The sequence below is a fragment of the Myxine glutinosa genome, chromosome 4 (genome assembly GCF_964187855.1).
Source record: "Myxine glutinosa chromosome 4, kmMyxGlut1.1, whole genome shotgun sequence".
In the NCBI taxonomy this organism is placed as follows: domain Eukaryota; kingdom Metazoa; phylum Chordata; class Myxini; order Myxiniformes; family Myxinidae; genus Myxine; species Myxine glutinosa.
The window spans coordinates 13,090,299-13,113,160 of NC_136264.1; the positions used below are offsets into that span (position 1 = coordinate 13,090,299).

At 43.2% G+C, this 22,862-nt stretch overlaps 1 protein-coding gene across 2 annotated transcripts in view; it reads right to left on the reverse strand.

Annotated features, from left to right (window-relative positions):
- Nucleotides 1–1,365: 1,365 nt before the first annotated feature.
- The window catches only part of LOC137424447 (heterogeneous nuclear ribonucleoprotein A/B), a 67,799-nt gene continuing 46,302 nt past the window's right edge, over nt 1,366–22,862 (reverse strand). The window contains exons 7-9 of one of the 2 annotated variants that reach the window (XR_010983928.2): nt 16,811–16,915; nt 3,657–3,731; nt 1,366–2,863 (exon numbers count right to left, since the gene is read on the reverse strand). Coding sequence is in view for 1 of the 2 variants with exons in the window: in XM_068111915.2 (XP_067968016.1) it covers nt 16,842–16,915 (74 nt within the window). In the remaining variant the exon portion in view is untranslated. The remainder of the gene's footprint in view (nt 2,864–3,656; nt 3,732–16,810; nt 16,916–22,862) is intronic. The other variant, XM_068111915.2, reaches the window with a different exon arrangement.

Genomic DNA, 22,862 nt, shown 5'->3' on the forward strand with positions numbered 1-22,862 from the left:
ACTCCAGAGGGTCACCTTTCCCCTTGTATAGAGGGAGGGTACTCAGTTCCCAATCCACTGGAATGCGGCCTTCTTTCACCGCCAGATTACAGATCTCTGTCATTCTCTTCACACCCCAACTCCCGTCGGCCCTCCCGCTTTTCTACTCTTCATTGCTTTTATGGCTTCAACTCCCTTCTCTGCCGGTCCTAAAACTGGGTTACTCTCTATGTTGCCATCCCATTCATTCTCTGTATTCAACAGCATTTCCATATATCTTTTCCATCTTCCTTTAATTCCATCTGGGTCCACAACGATTTGTCCCACTTCATCCTTCAAGCAACTCACCCCCATCACATCAAACCTCTCTTTCGCTATCTGCTTTGCAATCCTGAATACTGCTCTCTGACCCTCGTCCAAATCCAAGCGTTCTCCGAACATTTTCCGACATGCCACCTTCTTGGCTGCCTTATAACTTTCATGCTCTGCTGTTTCTGCTCCCGTACCCTTCGCCTTCTGCCACTCCTTGAACTTCTTCCTCTTCTCGCCAATCCTCTTTCCAGCTTCATCATACCACCACCATGTTTCCGAGTGCCTCGGTGGTCTTTTTGCCCATCCATATACCTCACCAACGGCTCCCAACAGACTAGCTTTCATTGACATCCAGCCACTTTCAAGCTCAACCACATCATCCTCTACCCGACTCAGCCTCTCTTATAATGTCTCCCTTACTGTCACCTCTTTCAACCTCCACACCTTCATTCTCGGTTGGTAGTTCACCCGCCGAGCTCTCCTCGCACCTTTCACCCTTATGTCGCAGACAACCAAGTGGTGCTGTGAAACAGCCTCCTCCCCCAGGATCACCTTTGTGTCCCGGAGGTGCCCCCTATCTCACCGACGCAACATCAGGTAATCAACGGTTGTCGTTGACCCACCTGACGTGGATGTAACAAGCTTATTATCCTCTATCTGGAACTGAGTATTACAAATCAGCAAACTCCAAAATCCTTTCACCTTCTCCATTTCTCACACCATATCCGTAACCCCCATGAACTCCCTCAAAACCATCCATACTCTTTCCCACATGTCCATTTAGGTCTCCTCCTACCACAAGGTAATAGGTAATAAATCTACATGCCATAAAAATAATCGTAGCTTGATTATCCCTATGATGTTTGGCAAGGATGGGCAGTGGTGAATGGGAGGCCAGAACCCCAACCCGAACCTGCCACGACCACCATATTATTTATATGTATAAAACATCCCCAAACAGGTGTTGCAGTATTAAATGACCAAACCTAGTATCATCACCGGTCTAAATGCAGATTTACAACAACAACAACAAAATAAAGTCTTCATGAGTCTCTCCTGAATTAAAAAGCCAAACACATTGAACCCCTTTTTAATCACTGGTGTGGAATTTTCTAAAACAGGAAGATTCAATTAACAACAACAAAAAAAAAAGCCATGAAAAATATTGGTGAGCATTCACCAAAAGCTTTACCAGTACAGAACACACCGGTGCATAAATGTCAAATCAAAAAAAGAAATGTCCAGTTAAGGATCATCAAAATGAAGCATTCAAAGGGGCTCACGCTACAAGTGGGAAGATGTACGTGTTCAACTCAGCCAAATACTGAGAAGCCACTAAAAAAAAAAAAAAAAGTCCTCAGCAAACTACAAAAACACTTTGGAAATTTTTTTTTTATATAAAAAAAGGATCATCGAAGGAAGTGGTTCTAAAAAAAAAAAAGAAAGCGGTGAATTTGCGAATGCAATTCTCTCAAAACGTTTTACTTTGTTACGGGTTAATCTGGCATGGATGGAGCCGTGTGCAGGCCGCGGTGGGAGCAATTTGTTAAAAAGAATTGACTGGTCGGAGCCCATTTTGACATTGCAGCAAATGTGCAAATGTTTTCCGAACCCCCATGTTACTACATTTTGGGGCTGCAGTTTTATCCACATCATTATTTTTTTTACAATTACTAACCAAAGCACACCAGGTAATGCACAGAAAATGTACAAACGTCGCAACAGAGTGCACACTTCACTCACACTAGAACTGGGGTGGACCAGCTGGAGGACTGAGCCAGGAGTGAGCAATTCATTAATTATCGGTGTACTTCGCCACGACAAGTGGTATTTTCCTTCCCAAGATTTGGATTCTCGTGTGGACAACACCTTCCAATGAATCTGCTTAATGGGAAAACAAAAACACCAACCGAGTAATGCAGGATGTACACCAACTGGGTAGAGCATGGGTTCACCTCTTGGTGAACACATCAGATCTACACAAGCAAGTCACCTCGTCACATTTCCAAAATAAATGGAAGTACAACCAATATTGGAGGGAAATATTTAAAAAAAACAAAAAACTCTGATACACAACTGATGGCTCCACTACTATAGTAAGATTAAACTACAATATATATGCTTGTAAGAAATTTGTTGAAACAGTCTCCCCCTTTCCTCCTCCATCTCCCACAAAAAGTGCACCGTTAGCTAACATGTAGATGAATACATTAAAGAGCATTGGTATGAAGGCATTTTAAAATGTCATCACACAAAACAAAGCTAACTAAGCAGTTCGGGCTTCAAAGCAGAGATAGAAAAAAGAAAAAAAAAACCAAGCATCTCTCGTGCTTTTATTGAACAATAAAGCAGGAGCAACAATAAAAAAAAAACAGATCAATCTTCCATGCACAAAAATGAAAAGCAAGGAATGAAGAGAAACTCTACAGCCTGCATAATTAGAGGCCCAAGGGGTCATTAAAGGGGAGAGAATAAAACTGTAGGGAGCAATAGAAACCATGGCAGTTCAATCAAGTCTTTTAATTCTTTCTGGATCCAAATGCCTTTCCGTCACCATCGAAGATGAAGAGGCCTGTTAAATGGGGAGGGAGGAGATGGCAGAGGTAGAGGAGTAGGAGGATGTGCCGAGAAGAAGATGGAGGATGTGGAGGAGAAGATTGGAAAGAGAAGATTGCAAGGGTAAAGCGGAGGAGGAGGAAGAGGAGAAGGGAAGGAGAATCCCATAAGGCAGAGAGGAGGGAAGGAAGAGGGGAAGAGGAGGAGGAGGGAAGGAGGGAGATAGTTAGTTCAACTGTTCACATTGAATAATTTAAAAAAAAATGGAAAGAACGATGGCTGCAGTCTTAGCAAGCTCTTCAGACCCTTTTAAGCCTTTACCTTTAACCTGGAAAGAAAACTTGGGAATTATCATTACCGTTAGCAAACACAGAATGTAAACCAAGCAGAAAGATGGTTTATTAACCTTTTTATCCAGGTGAGAAATCTGGCTGTAAGCCAGTGTACCTGTATGTTGAAGGCATCTCCAACAGAAAGATAAGTTGACCCTGAAAAGGCTTTGGACCCAAGCATTGTGTTGTGCCGTTCTCCAGAACGTGGTGAAGTGTACGTGTGAGTGAACAATGAGGGCAGGGCACCAACATGGAAAGGGTTTGATTTGAATGGGCGCAAAGGGGACTCGTTTACCATTAGGATTAGCAGCTCCAACTCACACCTTTATCACAAAAAAAAAAAGAAATCAAGCTGGGCTCATTAGTGTTAAAACCAGTTACTTTAGTTCATTACAACCACTGAGGGAGTGGGAAAAGGGGCAGAAAGGGAGGGAAACGTTAAAGGTCATACCCCACCACGCATTCACCCATGCTCGCCTGGCATCCGCTGCCTGGACTGAGACCTTGGCCTGGGTCGCAACCTTTGGCCCAAAGATGCCCTCTTGGGAAAGGCTCGAGGATAAGGGAGAAGTTGGAGGGGGTGGGGGTCACATGAGGTCACAGGATCAAATGTTGCCACAGCTATGAAGTTAACTGCTGTCAAATTTAGCAATACAGCTAATTAGTTAATACAATTTCAGCAACATTTTTCTTTAAGCCAGGCAAGTTTACACTTTCTGAAACTTTATGAACAAGAACATGGCACTTACAAAAATGTTAGCAATTCTTACTTTCGTAAACTAGTGGCAATATTTTTGCCTTGCTACAAAATGCGTAGAGATTTTAAAAACAGGCCTGCAAAATTCATCAAAAAAACACTCAAGCAAAATACCTCCGAGACTGCCTCTGACTGTCAAACAGAGAAAAACAGACAACGATAAAGCTGGGAACCATAGGTAGTATCAAACAGAAGATTGTGACGTGAAGGATGAAACAGCATTTAAAATACCCTAACCAAAAGGCAAAATGTACTTCACATGCAGCCGTTACCGTTTCTGGAGTAGGTCAATGAAATTGCACTTCGAAGGAATTAGCTTTCATTCAAACCACCCCTACCCCACAACCACGAGAAGAGCGACTTGAGAAAGCAAAGACAAACAAAAATCTAAGTATACTTGACCTGGTTCTTTGGCTTTGTTCTTCAACATGGATGTCGGTGGAGCAAGAACTTTCAATTTCAAAACCAAAAAGAATCATCCAAGCAAGAAGTGTCCAAACAGCCAAAACGAAAATGGTTGGAAAGTATGGTTTGTCATACACCGAGTGATAGACGTTTGTGTGTTTGAGTGTGTACATGCGTAGTTCGTACTCGCTGACCGGTTTTAGGCAGTGAGACAGTAAATTGATCGTTCTGGAGGATCAGGGTGGGGAGAGGACCCCATTTATTTCTATGTAATTGTGTATCGTAGGGCCAGACGCTGGGGCAACCTCACAAATATTTAATGGTGGCATATCACAAAAACCATGCGAAGTCTTGCGATTTCCTTCATGGACAAATCCAAACTCAAAACCACCATGAAGGCCTTCATCCGCAGCTCGATGGAGTACTGCTCCCGCCTTTGGGATGGCGCCCCTGCCTCACAGTTTGCACTTTGCAACGCCATGGAGACAAAGGCTCTCAAAATAATTGGAATAAGGGGGCTAACTTTGTCAACACCAGACTGTGAAGTGGACCGGATGGCACCAGTGCACGTGACCTCAAAACCCTGCTCTTGCACACCTTTTTCTGCTGTGTTCGCCCTTTCATTTGCCGGGCGGTGCCATCATCTTCCATCTCCTTCGAAGTCAGCCAACATCACCGCATTAAATAACCACAGTACAAAAACAATATCCTTACAGATCTAAAAGCTAACTTACAATCGTCAGCAAGGCCACATTTCATCATTACAGTGGATATGAAATCTTTCTTTTTCTCCAATGGTCTCATCTACGACCATCACTTCAGATTCAGACGAGGTCCCTAAACGTAGCAAGCGCCGGACAGACAAATGAGCAAGCGACGGACAGAGACGAACGAGCGAGCGACGGACAGAGAAACGAGCGAGCAACGGACAGACAAACGAGCGAGCAACGGACAGACAAACGAGCGAGCAACGGACAGACAAACGAGCGAGCAACGGACAGAGACAAACAAGCGAGCGACGGAGAGACAAACAAGCGAGCAACGGACAGAGAAGCGATAGACGGGTGATGGACAGAGATGGGCAACGTACAGATGGACGAACGATCGATATTTGCATAAACATATTAAAACTAAATCGATTATTGCGTAATCCAAAAGAGATTGCAATCAATGAAAAATGTGAATACATTTTCTGGAGCAGACTGGAGTTCTGATAATAAACTACTTCACAATACTGCCCCTTAAAATAAAGCTCGTCATATTCAGAAGCACGTCCAAGGCACGAACGTTCCACCTAAACTATTATAGGTACAGGCAGTCGGGTTAAGCAAGCTCAACATACATAAACTCGACTTTACGCAAGCGCCCATTAAAATAAAATAAAAATCGAAATTCGTCAATTCTTTACGTCTTTATGTTTATTTACGTACGCCACATTTTGCCACTAATTGTCACGTATCTTTACCAAGACCGTGGACGATGTGGCCCAAAAGGTAGTCGACTTGGTGCATCAACTGCACCTGGAGGCAGAGGTCGACTATGTTGAGATGTTACTCCAGAGCCACACGGAGGAGCTCTTGAATAATGAGCTCATGGAGTGGAACCTCAGAAGGCTGCCGAGGAGGCTCCAAAGAGATTTGCAAGGAAGGACTTTGAGGCTTTCAAGCATTTGGATGCAAGACTGGGTGTTCTCGAGAGGATGGACCCGAACGCTGAATGCTTCGCCAATGCCAGTAGAATCATCCAAGATGGCCTCCCGTGCTACAAAATCATGTATGCCAAGACAATGGGCAGCCGTTCAGTCCACCTTCGACCTCTTCATTAAGAAGGTTCGTAAACCATCTGCAGAGTCCCCAATTCCTGAGCCTTCAACCTCCACCGCTCCAACTCCTTTTACATCTTCAACCTGTAAGTCCCCCCTCACATGAGCAAGTCAACACTAGGAATTAAGGTATGTGCTAGTACTGTACATGTAAATGTTCAATTAATCATCTAATCCTTTTATTTTTTTTCAGCTTCTACTCAATGAAATTAAACTTGCACAAAAATGATTAACAGATCGTGTACAATGATGATAAAACATTCTAATGCAAGATTAGGAAAATAAAGATCGAGAAGAAATTAGGGACAAAGATCAATATTATCAGAACAAGCAAGAGACCCAAGACGAGAATGGCACTCCTCAACGTCGCAATGTCAACCGATATGCCTCGACCCACATTATTACATCATAATTATATACTGTACAATCGTACATATTTGTACCAAGTTTGATTTGAATCCCTTCAGCTATTCTCAGCACATTGTCAACTGACATGACCTCTGACCTTTGATGCTGAAAACAAATCAGTTCATCTTTTCATCATAATATATACTTATACCAAGTTTGGTCAAAATCCCATCACTACCTCACAAGTGAGCACGGCCATACTTGTGTGATACCGAGTTACCACTGAGATATAAATACCAAGTTTGGTTGGAATCTCTTTAGTGATTCAAGTTATCACAGAAAAAGATTTTCAATTGAATGCCTCCAAAATCTAATCGGTTCATCTTTGTATTAGTCTATACTTGGGGCATGTTTGTTTGAAATCCCTCACATGTTTCACAAGTTACCCTGGTAACAAAAAAAAGGCCAAAACAGATGGACAGGCAACCCAAAAACATCATACCTCCGTTTCTTAGGCTGCGGACGCATAAAGATTCCTCGACGAAAAATAATTAATTATAGCACAGAATAAACTCTCAGCTTAATTTAAAAACAAAGAATGTTGAAGTCGGCTAGATTAAATAGGGAAAAAATACGAGGACCTAAGAAAATAAAATCTGAATGCAAAAAAATTTAGAAAAAAAAAAAAATGCCTTAGAACAACAAACTGAAGCTAAGACAAAAAATGTGTTTAGATCAGTTTGTGGCATCACTGAAAAATGCAAGAGTCGACGCAATGTCGCTCTTGGGAAACAAGGTAAGGTCTTCACAGAATCTAAAGATATACTCAACTGTTGGAAATAATAATGTGAAGAACTTTACAGATGGAAAAGAATAGAGTAAAAGATATATATAAAAGGAATCAGATTTTAGAGTAAAAGGTTTCGGGCTGAAACCACGTGTTGGCCCTTAACCCTCTAATGCACGACTCGGGTCCAAAAGCCCTCAAGCCATTCATTCTAGCGTCAAATAGCTATTTATATTATTTAAACAGCACTCGAATCAGATATTCTTTGTGAAGTTTCTGAATAGTCAGGTTCACTATGTTTTTTCGTTCAAAATCATGGTAGATTAGCAAACCTATACATTTTTGGAAACGTTATTACATGGAAAATATGAAAATCAATGTTTACATTTGCCAATTCCGACCAATTCGATTCGACCAATTCGACCATTCAACCATTCGCTTCGATCGACCATTCGACCAATTCGATCGATTCGATTCGATCGACCATTCGACCAATTCGATTTGCCAATCAATTTGACCGACCTTTGCTTGTGTGGAACGGACTGTGAAACCGATGCGGACTATATTGTCGGATACGACACACAGGACAGTGATGACGAACTCTGAATGGCATATTCTGTAATCGTGTATGTTTGATGCCATTGACTGCCTGTGTATATTTTGTCATTGACTGCCTGTGTAGATGTGAAGTTATACTGACTGCATGTGTATATATGATTTTGCTGACTGCCTGTGTATGTTTGGTGATATGAATTATTGTGACACATTTTGATGTTATTAACTGCCTGTACAAAATGATAACATGTATTTGATTATGCAACTTATCGCGAATATAAAGACAGTATTTTGCAATTCAAAACCTTTGATTCGTGTCTTACCATTCCCCATAGCACTAATTTGATACTTTCATTGGATTCCTTGTCCCTGAAAATATAGGTTTAGTATATTTTAAAAAGTTTTTAGGGTAATTAGAGGCAGAAATAGAACAAAATATGTATTTTACAGTGGCCATTTTGAAAATCCAAAATGGCCGCCATACAGGTATCTCTCCAAATGTAAACATTGATTTTTAGTTTCCTTATGCTATAACCTTTCCAAAAATGTATAGGTTTGCTAATCTACCATGATTTTGAACGAAATATAATTTATTGACATAGTGAACCTGACTAGAAGCAATCAAGCCCATGAAAAACTAGAATGGCACTCGTTTGAGCGTGGTCTCGCCTCGCACGCTCATTCTGAACAAAAATACACCAATACACAAACTTTCACCCTTCTGGTGAAACTACCTAAATCCAGGATCACTGCTCACCTCTAATCAGTTGTTCCACTTTTTCCCACCGGTGGAATAAACTTCCACATTCTCTTCAATCTCATACTTCCATCCAGGTCTTCAAGACAACTGTTAACCACCAACCCCCCAATCCTAAACCATTATCTTTTCTACCCTTGTTAACCACCCTTCCCTCCCCCCCTCTTCCAAATCAATTCTCCCTCCTTGGAGTTTCCTTCTCTATCCATCTTGTCCACCCCAAACATGCGTGTTTCGCTTCCTGTTTTTGTTTGTTATGTCCCGATCCGTTCAGTGTACTAGCTCTTCCACAAACCTTGACTATGTTGACAAAAAAAACAAAAACTATTGTTAACAGAACACCACCAATATGGCCCATCCATGCACCCTATTATGTCACATACATGGCTATTATCCATAGCTTTATCGATTATTAGGATATTTAACAATCACTTTTGTACACAAAGGCTAAATTGCGTCAATGAAGATCAATTTGAATAAATAAATAAAACTTTCCAAAGACATTCCCCATGGCTTGTTGATCATATGTATGAAGATGCGCATAGATTTGTTAAGTGGTTCTGGAGAAGATGATTTTTTATGTTTCTATTTTCAATCCAATATGGCCACTGGACCACCTGAACGATGATATAAATTTCATTCTTCACTCAAATCAGGATTGAACTTCCGGTTCCTCGGGCAAGTGAGGCGTGCTGCGAGCTCTCCACGGCATCGAAGTTTGAGTGTTTTCCCATTCTTGTCTTTGTCAAATTTCCACTGGTTATTTTGCTGTGTACGTGTTATTGTGCGTTTCTAGTTGGTGTTGGTTTATGGTTCGTGCAAACTTGTGTATAATTAATCGTTTTCTGAGTCGTACCTCGTGCGCGGCCTGGTGACTTGGGGCTTCCCTCCCCCCGTCGGTGTTTTGTCGGTTTGGGTTATTTCCTTCGCTGTATTGCTTGTTTCTTTTATTTTGTTTTCTCCCCCTCACCTCACCTCCCTAGACAAAGAATTCTATATTGATTCTTTCTCTCCTCCCGGACACGTGCTTCTTCGCTCTCCTCCTCGTCTCGGCTTGTGCCCCGCCCCCTGTATCTCGTTTTTCTTCCACATCTGCCCCTTCTTTCTCAAATCCACGTTCTCGCTTGGAGACTTTTCCCGGATTGTTTTTCATGGTTTTCATGGTTCTGTTTGGATATTGTTGGAATACGTTTAAACCGCAGCCGTGATGCTGACGCCACCCCCCCCCCCCCCCCAGAATTTCCATGTTTTAAATGTTTCCCAGTGCGTACCCTGGTCAGAATAGGTACACCGTATCCCTGCGTGTCGTAAGAGACGACTAAGAGGGTTGGTGTCAGGAAGGGCATCCGGCCATAAAAACATTGCCTCAAAAAGAGAACCATGACAATTACAAGTACATATGGGCAGGGTGCAGCCTGAAGTGGAGATCGGTTTCTGAGGTTTGGGACATGGAATGTAGGGACAATGACAGGGAGATCAGGAGAAGTGGTGGAAGTATTGGTCAGAAGAAGAGTGGACATATGTTGTGTGCAAGAGACGAGATGGAAGGGAAGTGGTGTGAGAATGGTGAAGGGTAGGCAGGGACAGAAATACAAGTTTGTGTGGCAAGGGTGCCCAGAGGGCGTGAATGGTGTTGGTGTCCTGTTTTCTGAGGAGTTTGTAGACAGTGTGGTGAGTGTGACTAGAGTGAGTGATAGGTTGATGATGGTGAAAATGATGATTGGAAAGCTCTTGGTGAACGTCATCTCGGGATATGCTCCGCAGGTTGGTCGAAGCGATGAAGAGAAGGACAAGTTCTGGTGTGCGATAGAGAAGCTGATGGAAAACGTGAAAGATGAGGAAGTTGTTGTGGTGGGAGGAGACCTGAATGGACATGTGGGAAGGAGTATGGATTGTTTTGAGGGAGTTCATGGGGGGTTACGGATATGGTGAGAAATGGAGAAGGTGAAAGGATTTTGGAGTTTGCTGATGGAGCTGATTTGTTGATTTGTAATACTCAGTTCCAGAAAGAGGATAATAAGCTTGTTACATACACGTCAGGTGGGGCAACGACAACCGTTGACTACCTGATGGTGCGTAGGCGAGATAGGGGGCACCTCCGGGACACAAAGGTGATCCTGGGGGAGGAGGCTGTTTCACAGCACCACTTGGTTGTCTGCGACATAAGGGTGAAAGGTGCGAGGAGAGCTCGGCGGGTGAAGTACCAACCGAGAATGAAGGTGTGGAGGTTGAAAGAGGTGACAGTAAGGGAGGCATTAAAAGAGAAGCTGAGTAGGGTAGAGGATGATGTGGTTGAGCTTGAAAGTGGTTGGATGTCAATGAAAGCTCGTCTGTTGGGAGCCGTTGGTGAGGTATGTGGATGGACAAAAGGACCACCGAGGCACTCGGAAACATGGTGGTGGGATGTTGAAGTTGGAAAGAGGATTCACGAGAAGAGGAAGAAGTTCAAGGAGTGGCAGAAGGCGAAGGGTACGGGAGCAGAAACAGCAGAGCATGAAAGTTATAAGGCAGCCAGGAAGGCTGCAAAGAAAGAGGTAGCAAAGGCGCAGGAGGCATGTCGGAAAATGTTCGGAGAACGCTTGGATTCGGAAGAGGGTCAGAAAGCAGTATTCAGGATTGCAAAGCACATAGCGAAAGAGAGGTGTGATGTGATGGGGGTGAGTTGCTTGAAGGATGAAGAGGGACAAATCGTTGTCGACCCAGATGGAATTAAAGGAAGATGGAAAAGATATATGGAAATGCTGTTGAATACAGAGAATGAATGGGATGGCAACATCGAGAGTAACCCAGTTTTAGGACCGGCAGAGAAGATAACTGAGAAGGAAGTTGAGGAAGCGATAAAAGCAATGAAGAGTGGAAAAGCGGGAGGGCCGACGGGAGTTGTGGGAGATATGTTGAAGGCAGCAGGAAGTTGGGGTGTGAAGAGAATGACAGAGATCTGTAATCTGGTGGTGAAAGAAGGCCGCATTCCAGTGGATTGGGAACTGAGTACCCTCGTCCCTCTATACAAGGGGAAAGGTGACCCCCTGGAGTGTGGCCCGTACCGAGCGATAAAGTTATTGGAGCATGGAATGAAGGTATTGGAAAGGGTGTTGGAGAGGAGGATAAGGAAGAAAGTGAAGATCGACGAAATGCAGTTTGGATTTATGCCAGGAAGAGGAACGACAGATGCGCTTTTCATTGTGAGGCAGTTGCAGGAGAAGTACATGGATAAGAGGAAGAAGTTGTTTTTTGGGTTTGTTGATCTGGAGAAAGCATTCGATAGGGTTCCACGCAAAGTATTGACATGGGCATTGAGGAAGTTAGGAGTGGAGGAATGGTTGATCAGAGTAGTGATGGCAATGTACAAAAGAGCGCGCACAGCTGTAAGGATGAAGGACGGGAACAGTGGTGAGTTTGAGGTGAAGGTGGGAGTGCATCAGGGGTCGGTACTAAGTCCACTACTATTTGTAGCTGTGATGGAGGTGCTGGCTCAGAACGTAAAGGAGGGTTTACCGTGGGAGTTGTTGTATGCAGATGATCTGGTGTTGATTGCGGAAAGTATGGATGGACTGAAGGAAAAGATGAACAAGTGGAAGGAATGTATGGAGACAAAAGGTCTGAAGGTGAATATCGGAAAGACGAAGGTGATGGCAAGTGGTGAAGCATGTGGTGAGGTGGAAAGAACTGGGAAGTGGCCGTGTGCTGTGTGCAGGAAGGGTGTCGGAGTGAACTCCATTCAATGTGCAATGTGCACTGAGTGGGTTCATCAAAAATGTAGTGGTCTGAGAGGGTCATTTACCAGTGTGGCAGCTACATTCAAATGTAGGGTGTGCACAGAGGGAGCTGCAGATGGAGGAAATGTTGAGTTGGATCTTGGAAACGGCGTGAAGCTGGAAGGTGTGAAAACATTTTGCTACCTCGGAGACATGCTGAATGGAGAAGGTGGATCACTCGGCAACGGTTGCTCGAGTGAGATGTGCATGGAAGAAGTTTCGGGAACTGAGTGGCGTGCTGATGAGGAGGAGAGTGTCGCTGAAGCTGAAGGGAAAGGTGTATGCTGCATGTGTGAGAAGTGTTATGATTTACGGGAGCGAGACATGGGTAATGAACGTAGAGCAGCAACGAAGGCTGGAAAGGGTGGAAATGCGAATGGTTCGATGGATGTGCGGAGTATCGTTGAGAGAGAGGAAGACAAATGATGAATTGCGAAAGATGATGGGAATATTGCCTGTGATTGAGGCTGTGAAGAGGAACAGGTTGAGATGGTTTGGTCATGTGTTGAGGAAGGATGAAAGTGACTGGTTGAGAAGAGTGATGGAAGTTAATGTAGAAGGAAGTAGAGGACGGGGAAGACCGAGAAAGACTTGGCTTAAGATGGTGGAAGAAGAAATGCGGGCAAGGGGGTTAACAAGGAGAGATGCAGAAAATAGGGCAAAATGGAGAAGATTGTCATGGGGACCGCAAGGCTGTCCCCCGCTCTAGCAGGGAAAATGGCCTTAAAATGCATGTTGTTGTTGTTGTACTCAAATCAGGCCATAGATCAGACATGGTTTCAGATATGGATTTCGATTCAACCAATTATGGCTAGAGTACCACTTCACCGATGTCATTGTTATAACCCTACATACCCCATGGGGACTTGACATGAGGCAAGGTTTCAATTTTTTTTTTTCATTGAGCAGTTTCGGAGCTGTCCAACTTTTTCCCCTGTAATCCAATATGGCTGCCATACCATGTGACCTATAACGCAGAATTATCAATAAATATTCTACATGGGAAGTCCCTCCAATTTTTTTAATTTCGCAGCAATCGGAGAAGCAGTTGCAAATAATTTTTTTAGAGTGAAAATATATCGATGTGGACACCCAGACAGCCAAACATACAAGGGCATTGCAATAGTCCCGCAACCACTTCGGGGCGAGACTGATGAATCTGGAATTGACAATGCAGCAGGAGAGTGAATAAACGTTGCTGGAGAATCTAGCATCCTACCAATACACAAACTTTGCAAATCTGGGAAACTAGACAGTGACCATCTGAATGGCAAGAATCCATCTACAGCCCATTGCTGAAAAAAGGCAAGCATGTGAAAACAATAGAACCATCACTTGTATTATATCTACTGAAAGATTCCTCTTCAAAATTCTTCAAGGACGGCTCTGATCCAACGCAGAAAGAGAACTGCAGTCAAACAAGCTGGATTCAGAAGAGGACGTGGCACTCGAGAATTGGACTAGCTTCAATTGGTCGGTCGGAAGATCAATATCAGAAATGCGGAAGACACAACTCTGCTCACAGAGTCTGTTGTTGAAATGAAGATTTCTCAAGAAAAATCAATGAATAAAGAAAAATAGAAAGCTTGTACATCAATCAATACCAGCAAGACTAAAGTAATGATATAATAGGTGAAGAAAAGCCAACTATGGACGTAGCTGGTGAATCTTCAGAAAAAAATAGAGAGCGCTAACCTTTAAGGAGCTTTTGTCACCAATGATGAGTTGTGAAAAGGAAATTAAATGGCATATCAGAATGGGAAGAACAGCAATGAGTAACTTCAACAAGATCTGGTCTCGTGGTATCATCAGCAAACTCACCAAACACTGCCTTCTCAAAGCTTTTACATTTCCCATCATAACATTTATTTAAAAGCTGAAATATGACCAAGAGATGAGCAGCTGAGAGTTAGTGGTGGAGTGGAGTGCTGAGGGCATTTGGCACAGAAGAAAAGCACCGGTGTGAATGAAGAACTTCGCATTAACAACAATTTCCTTAGCAGTGTCCAAATGTATTCATCCTCGTAATTTGACCACATTTGTTGAAGAGATGGTGAGAATTTGAAACGTGTGCATGTTGAGAAAATAGACAGCAAAAGAAGAAAGGGCCGTCATCGAGGAAGATGGTTAAATGAAATCCAGGAAATGGCTGAAAATCTTAATTTTCAAAAAAATGTGAGTGAAGAAAATCATTTCAAAATGGAAATAATCATCATCATCATCATCATCAACATCATCAACATCATCATCATCATCATCATCATCATCATCATCTATAGCCAGGACAGGTAACTGAGAAGCATGTTCGTTTTCCTTTTTTTCTCTTTAAGACATGGACAGTTAGTCAGAGGCAATACGTGACTTTCCAAATGACGTAGGCTTTCTAAATGAGGTCTTTGGCACACACTCCATTTCGACAGTGACTCGGTTCGGCTCGCCGGGCACTTTCAACCAGGCATTGCTGGCGGCAGGTTAACAGTTGCTGAATCTGTAATTCAAAGTCTTTTAAGCAATTTTCAGCATTCAGACGAAACGGTGGAAATTTCGGGATGGTTAACCATAATTGTTCCGTTCATGAAGGCAAATTAGATGCATGAGAAAATCGGGCCACGAGAAATATCTACGAGCCTTCGGCCTTTAAATGCTCATATCGTCGGTAGTTTTTGCAATAAAATAACCAATTACTGCAACATATCAACTTTTGGGACGAGTTGATCAGGAAGTTCTCCAACTGTTTCATTGTGCAGAGGCACACCCCTTTCTAGCAGGTAATGCTTAAAAGTACTTTCTGCTTCTTCAAATGTTTTTTTTGAGTCGTTTCATTCGACAATCCTTATCTGGGAGGCAGGATATCTCAAAGCCCTCCAATTTACTTCGTTACCAGGGGTTTCTGCACATGTGCACTGAGCAATCTCGGGCTGATAAAGCCATTTCGAAAGTACAGTTTTGGCAATAGTTTTGAACAAATGATCATTCAGAATTATTTCAGCCAATCGTTGCACATTTAGACAGATTGTAAACTATGCCGAAGATTCACTTGTGCTGTTTCGGTGGAACATGGTTTGATGGTTTAGATTTAGCACAATGCAGGAAAAAATGATCCTGAAAACCGTCAAAAAGCCGTTCTCAATGTGTGTATTAATGGTCCAGAACCTGGTTCTGCATGACGTCAAGCTATTGTGGAAGCTGCTGCACATTTATGGCAGAGCTGAAAAGACAAATCTAAGGAAGCACACAACACAATCTCTTGTTTGGGGTGGGAAACCATAGTTATTTGTTGAAAACGTACTTTGGGAGAACAATGAATTTCGAATTTTTTTCCCAAGATGAAAATAACTGGTGTTTAAGCTCCCTCAAGCATTTGCCCTCCGATCACTGCACTCGTCGATAAAAGTCAGGTGCCACCTTTTCCAAACTAACTGTGTACTCAAATACTTTACGAGAACACCGACTGCAACTCTATTCTCATCTTTATTCAATTTTGTGCTTCAACACATAAATGCTCATTGCTTTCTACCAAATTAAACATGGAAACAAGAAAGGGCATATTTATATAAACAACTAGAAAGAGCAATCAGAAATTGCAGACCCTTGCCAGGACGCGTTTTCAGTGGGGTTTAAGGCTTTTGTGTTGAAACAAATATGGCGGTCAAACCACGTGACCGATGACATCTTTTTTTTCTTTACCCCCACCAATTTATCCCGAGATGATGCTCAATAAATTTCATCTTAATCAGATGAAGTTTGTACTTGTTGAATTATGACGTCATAATGGAGGCACCTATGACATCATCAACATATTATATTCACCATTGTGAGTTATTTACAATGAGCCATGCCTCAATTTTTTATATGCAGCGCTTTTGGAGATGAAGCGGCATAAGTTTTTAGGTTTTAGCTCATTTTTTTACCATAAGCAACACAGCTGAATGAAAAGGCAAGTTTTACCACCCCACAGTATACCCTTCAAAAAGATGACAATGAGCTGTGGCCAACCAACGCATATTGAATGAGGTGTGGGATGAGGTCTTCAGTTCCAACCTGCCTGTTCGATTCAAATTGTACTTTTCACAGCGAGTAAAAACACAAGTTTCAGTGGGAGAAAATAAATATTTACATATTCACACTGAAAAAGTCAACTGAAAAATCAAGCTTGTACTGTGAAGTTTACGTAACACGAGCAAAACGGCAGGTCTGATTAGTAGAAGCAACTCGGCCAAAATTTGATCAACAACATTATCATCTATATTGTCCAAACGCTTGGTCAGGAAGTCGATGTTGTAAGCCATTTTGTGCACTTTTACAGACGCACTTGCAAGCGGGGCACTTTAGATCCTACAAGTGAGAATTTCGAATCGTAAAGAAGTGGAGGGTGTGTGGGGCCGGGGGTTGGGGGCGGGGGGAGTCGGGCGAGGGCTGGGGAGTGATAGGGATGAATCTCATACCATTTTAAATGAGGTGACGTTGGCGTAGAACTTAGTAGGGTCGATATCCACTATGAGCTGCACCGCGGCGAGGAACCTTGCCATAACCACCATCTTGCTGTGTTGCTGCATGATGTCAGAAAAGGTGTGGAGAGGAGAGAAAAAGAAAAACAGAAAGAAGATGAGAGGGAGGAATAAAATAAACGAAACAAAGTAAAGAAATAATTGAATTCAGCAACCTTAACTGCCCATTTCCACCCACTCGAAAAAATGTTTTTTTCGCAATATTTATAATAATACTGAAATAAAAACTTCAGATTCCTCACAAGTCTCAAGCTTAAAGTGAAAAATCTTCAGCTACAGGTGGTGTCCAACAAAAAATAAAACTACAAAGTGAAATGGTTTAGCCAAACTAATCTTCTGCAGTCAGTCTGCAGTCTGTTCTGTTCCGCTAAGTTCCGCTAAGAGCGTCTTAGTCAAAACTAGAAACGCCAGGTGAACGGTTTACGTTTTGTATCCCAGAGCAGACCAGAAAAATCACATTAAATAAAAATCATCCATCCATAACTTTTACTTGTTTGAGATATCCTGCTATATTTATAAGTCTATTATATATAGAAGCTATATATATATATATATATATATATATATACAGGGTGTCCCAACACCTTGCCCCCCCTTCCCCCCCCCCCCCCACCCAGCTCTACTGGATCGCCACTGTACAATGGCGGGCATATAGCGGGAAGGATCATTCATTTGACATCTCAAATACCAAATTTCATAATGATCTAATGAGCCTTTCTTGTTCTGTTGCAGATTTTGTGAAGTGATGTCGTGGTCGGGTGATTCCGAGAAGAAAAGGTGGATGTGCCGCATCATGGCTATCGCGTTCCGAGTCGCCAGGGATCAGACGCCGGGAACCATATCCCTTTCCTGGGTTGCCAAGTACCTGAACAGGTCTGAGGACTTCGTCAAACGCAATTGGGAACCGTGATCCCTTCGATTGCGAGATGGACAGCTGGCCCGAACAGACAGCACAATGTTTGTCTCAGGAAAGCAGGGATATCATCGAGTCGCTTGCCAAGGAGAAAAAAAGCATTCGAGGGCTCCAAAAGGAGATTGAACGGGTTCGAGGGAAGAAGAAGAGCTTATCAAGTATCCGCAGGTTCCTTCAGTCCATTGGCGCAAAGGCTTTTCACCAAATTCCAGCACCGAAGCTGACGGAGAAGAACGTCGAGGATCGAATGTGGTTTTGTGAGTTTTTGAGTGAGTGGACCTCTGATGATTTTCTTTTCCTGGCCCCTTCTGATGATTTTTTCATTTATGAGGCTCGACGTCCCAACTTCCAGAACGACAGAATTTGGGCTCTTCACAATGATGACATTCCACAAGAACTCAAGATTCGAGAGAAATCGAAGACAGCACGGTGCGTTGGCGCCTTCTTGATGTTCACAGCGAAAAGGCTGATGTGGGTCATCAAAGAGCAAGGACAATGATGGGACGGCAAATACCTCCGAGACGTTGTGCTGACCCGCCATGTTATTCCGTTCTCACGGAACCCAGAAAATGTCCTCAGCATCAAGGAGACCACGTTTCTGCACGACCGAGCCCCGTGCATGAGCGCACTGGCGACCCAGAATCTTCTGAAGGCGAACAAGGTCGATTTTTTTCGGAAACGATGAGTGGCCAGGAGCATCGCCTGACCTCAACGCCTGTAAACATTTGGGGGCGATACTCAAGGACAGAGTTGAACAACGCCTCCAGAAAACCAGGGAAGAGCTTCTCACTGCTTTGACTAACGTCCTCGAAGAAATGGAGTTCGATCGTGACTTGTTTGTGTCTCTCTTGGAATCTTACCCAGCGCGTTTGGAGGCAGTTCGGTCGGCGGGCGGCGGGCACACCAAATATTGAAACAAAGCTTTGAAACTGTGCACATGAGATGTCGAATAATAAAGCTTTTTTTCCCCTATTCGTGGTTTCTCCCTACCTCTCCTACGTTGGGCTGGGCAGGGTGGGGGCAGGGGGGCTAAGGTGTTGGGACACTGTATATATATATATTGTATATGTATATACTGTATATATATATTACTGTATGTATATACTGCATGTATATATATATTTGAGGTATCCTGCCATACCTCGCAATGGTGAAGAATCACTTAAAAAAAATTATACTTGTCGGATCCAGATCTTCACCAAAATTAAATCGATTCTTCCTTGTCACACCCAACCGGTCCACCTTTTGTCATCCAAATCCGGCCACAACCTTTCGATATATCCTGCTATGTATCGTGTTTGGCCCCATCTCGCAATGGCGAAGAATCACTTAAAAAATTCTAGTAGCTGAATCCGGATCTTCACCAAAATCTAATCATTTCGTCCTAGTCACACACGCTACCTCTCTGCCAAATTTCGTCCGAATCCGTCCACAACTGAGATATTTTGTTCACAAACAAACAAACAAACGGCAGAGACAGGGAAGGGTGAAATCCACCTTTGGTGGCACAGGTAACTAAAGGAAAACTTAAAAATGCACCATCAAGCAGTAACTATTGCATTCCACCATATGTTTAGGCAGGCAGCAATATATTGCCCTTTGTGGTTCACTGATTGAGTGGGGGACCAGGTGATTTTTTTTTTACTTCCAGTCAGAACAATGACTGGAAGACCACAAAAATACTTCACGCGTTTTTTGCATCGTGTGACGGGAAGGTGACTGAGGTCGCGGCTGCATGGAGCTGTCCAGGTATGTCCCGGAACGAAGTTTTTCTGACCGGTGCATGGTGGACTGGGCTTCACCCTGCGACGGCATCGCTCGATACGTGGCTCCTAGTGTTTGGATTGGTCCGGCGGCAGTTCTGTGGGCAGTGGATGTGGTGGTAAGTTGTTCGGGCGGTGGAAGACATCCGGCTGCCACCCATCCGATGGCTTTCAGGTTTGCCGGTCAGCAAATGTGAACGAAGACCCAAAGCTGGTTTGGTTTCTGGTGTTGTCATCACTCCATGGTGTTGAAGCTGCCATGTATTTTAATATAATTCATACTTTTTCACTCTGCAGATTATGTATTTTAGCTTTGTATTTCCATTTGATTTTATGCAAAAATCAATTGAGAAAGTGAAGGTAAAGCACTTGGAAACGCTTGCATTGTTACGTATTTTGTTTAATATAAGGGGTAAATGAAGAATAGATTAGAATAGTTATTTCAGAGTGCATGTTTCGCATGGGTGTGATGTAATTGCTGTAATTAATGAGAATCTCAAGTAGGGTTCAAAAGCTATTGTCTTCCTGCCCAAATGTCTGTTTCTCAAGGGCCATACCACCTCCCTCCCCCTCACACTGTGCAACGTTCTTCAATGGTAATCAGTCCTCCTGTACATTTTTCGCAAACACCTGGACAAACTGCCCAGCGTATCAAAGTGGTCCCACCCACCTCACGGGACCGAATCACAACAGAGACACTACGCTGGTTTAGGACTGATCAGCAACACCCCATGGTAACCTAACATGAAGTTTCATCACCTGATTGGTTCCTCTGTGCTGTTCTTCGTAGTCCCTGCCTGTTTGTCTGCGCTTGTCTTGTGGGAGTGCTGCTAGCCAGAGTTCTTATCCTTTGTGGTTCGTGCCTGTCACACTGCGTTTCCTACCCGGGCCTGCATAGTTTGGTGGTGCACAGAGAGAGTGCTTGGACAGACATCGCAGGGTGCCACAAAGAACGCCGAACAAAGTCTCACCACACATGGAGTCGGTTCTTCTCTTCTGTCTCGTCTTTCGATCCCTGTCCATTTCATCACTCCAAATGAGCAAGTACATTTTAAAGAATTAAGCCATCTGATTCCGTGGGCACGTTGGGCACAGTATACCCTTTTTAAGCGGGTTTGGCTAACGCAGTTTCGACTTCACACAGATTTTTCTGTATGCCGATCTATTTTTAGCAAGGCCCAGTCTTCGTTGTACGTGGTATTCTTCTTCCTCTGTCATGCGTCGCGTGCACTTCGTGGTGCTGTTGTGGAGGTGGTGGTAACTGAGGCACGCAGTGCATACATGTCCTGCATCCACCTCTCTCCACGTAACACTACACATCGTGGAATCCCAATCAATTGTGACAAAGAACTCCAATCAAGTGTAGTTAATTGGGCAAATAATCCCACAAGCAGGGATATTTGGGAACAATGCTTTTAAGGTGCAATTTACGAACCACCTGTGCGTAGTCCAACCTGCTGACAGTTATAAGCTGAGCGGAGTTTTGTCGGCGGCTTTTAAACCACTGACCTGCACGCACGCAAATTAAGGGTGGAGACCTCTCGTCCTCTGCCCACCTGGTGGCCCGTTGGTGGTGGTTAGACACGTCTTCCACCTTCCTGCAGTCAATCAACACGGGCCACATGACACACGGGAGCTTGGCAGGCAATGCGGACATGCGTGGCGATGACGTCATGACGTTCGCTCATTAGGTTGGAGCACCAAATTACAGATACTCATTAGTTACTCCCAACCACATCCAGGTTGACTCCATATACTGAGTGGATACCAGAGATAGTTACTGTGTGGCAGGCGGTGCTTATCGCTCCCAGTAAGGTGCAGCAGCAGCTGTATGGGACACCTTACTGGCGGTTCCCCACTGATGGTATGAAGTCGCATCATGACTGATTGTTGCAGTCACTACAAAGGGATTAGTGTTATGATTAGATTTACTATAATAATGTTACATTATAATTACGAGAATTATATTATTTAAAATTTAAAAAACCGAGGTGAATTCCTTACTTCCGCTTTTACACCGCTTCAGTCCATCAACTTTCCATTCACGACGTTGGGATTAAAGTGTTATGGTTATATTTACTATAATATTATTATTATGACTGAATATTATTATTATTATTATTATTATGTACACCACCTGAAGAGAATTCCAGGCTTAGTTCCAACAACGTTGTTGTTGTTGTGTTGTCGTATTATTATTACTACTGAAGCGATACCACTGTATGAAGAAACCTGGGTTTAATTTGTCCGAATCGGACGGTGAGTCATAACGCCTAAGGCCTATATGCACGGTATTGTTGGAAGAGACGTTGGAAGAGACGTAACGCTGATGCGTTCAATTAATTTATGATCATTTTAACAATCGGTTTGTTTGTGTTTCACACTGAATGAAAAGCGTAAAGGTAAAAAAGCATGGCGATTGTGATATATGACAGGTTCGACAATATGTTCGGCATTAACGGCATATAAATCAAAATGGCAGAGTGTGGAGAGTCACCCTGTCATGTGACCATATTCTCAGCTCTGATTGGTATACGTTTGAGGGGACATACATACATACATACAAACACTGTTCGAGACGTCTCTGCCCAATGGTGGGCTACGCCGTAAAAAATATTTCAGTAAAGAAGCATAAAGGGGCAAAAAGGCTTTCAATATGCAACCTGCCCTCAGAATTTGAAAAAAAACAACATCCTTTATCTTCTCATGATATTTGATACAAACCTTAAGAGAATGTTAGATCTCAGAACTTAATTGCAAGGGTAGCAACAAAGTAAAGGTGAAATAACATTTGAAACACGTTTCTTGTACAAGTCTATCATCATTCATGGAGGTTTGGCAGCAAATTTGTAACTGGTCAAGGTAGCAACTGCAAGGAGATACTTAAAACACCAATAAAACATAAAAACAAGCATTTCTCTTTAAAAAAAAACAAAAACAAATCCAGCATGGGCTGGTGTCCAGGTACAACGTCTATCTCTCTCGGATTATGTGGCATCTAAAGCTCAAATTAACATCAACCGACACCATGGAGATCCTCATCTTTTCACTGATTACCATCCTCTGACACATCACCCATCCTGAAGTTTGGCAGCAGCAAAATCGTCCCTCTCTGTAGACCTTAATGGAATCAGGACATGGCCCAACAATTGGAAGTCTTGCAAACCTGACAAATCTCGTGCAGTCGTTCTCTCCGAATGGACTGTCTGTCAAACATTCCCGATTTTTGCTCCACTGCAGATTTATCTGTGGCTTCCCCTTCCTTTAACGCTCTTCTTGATGCGTTTAAGCTTGGTCCCCCCTTTGTCCGACT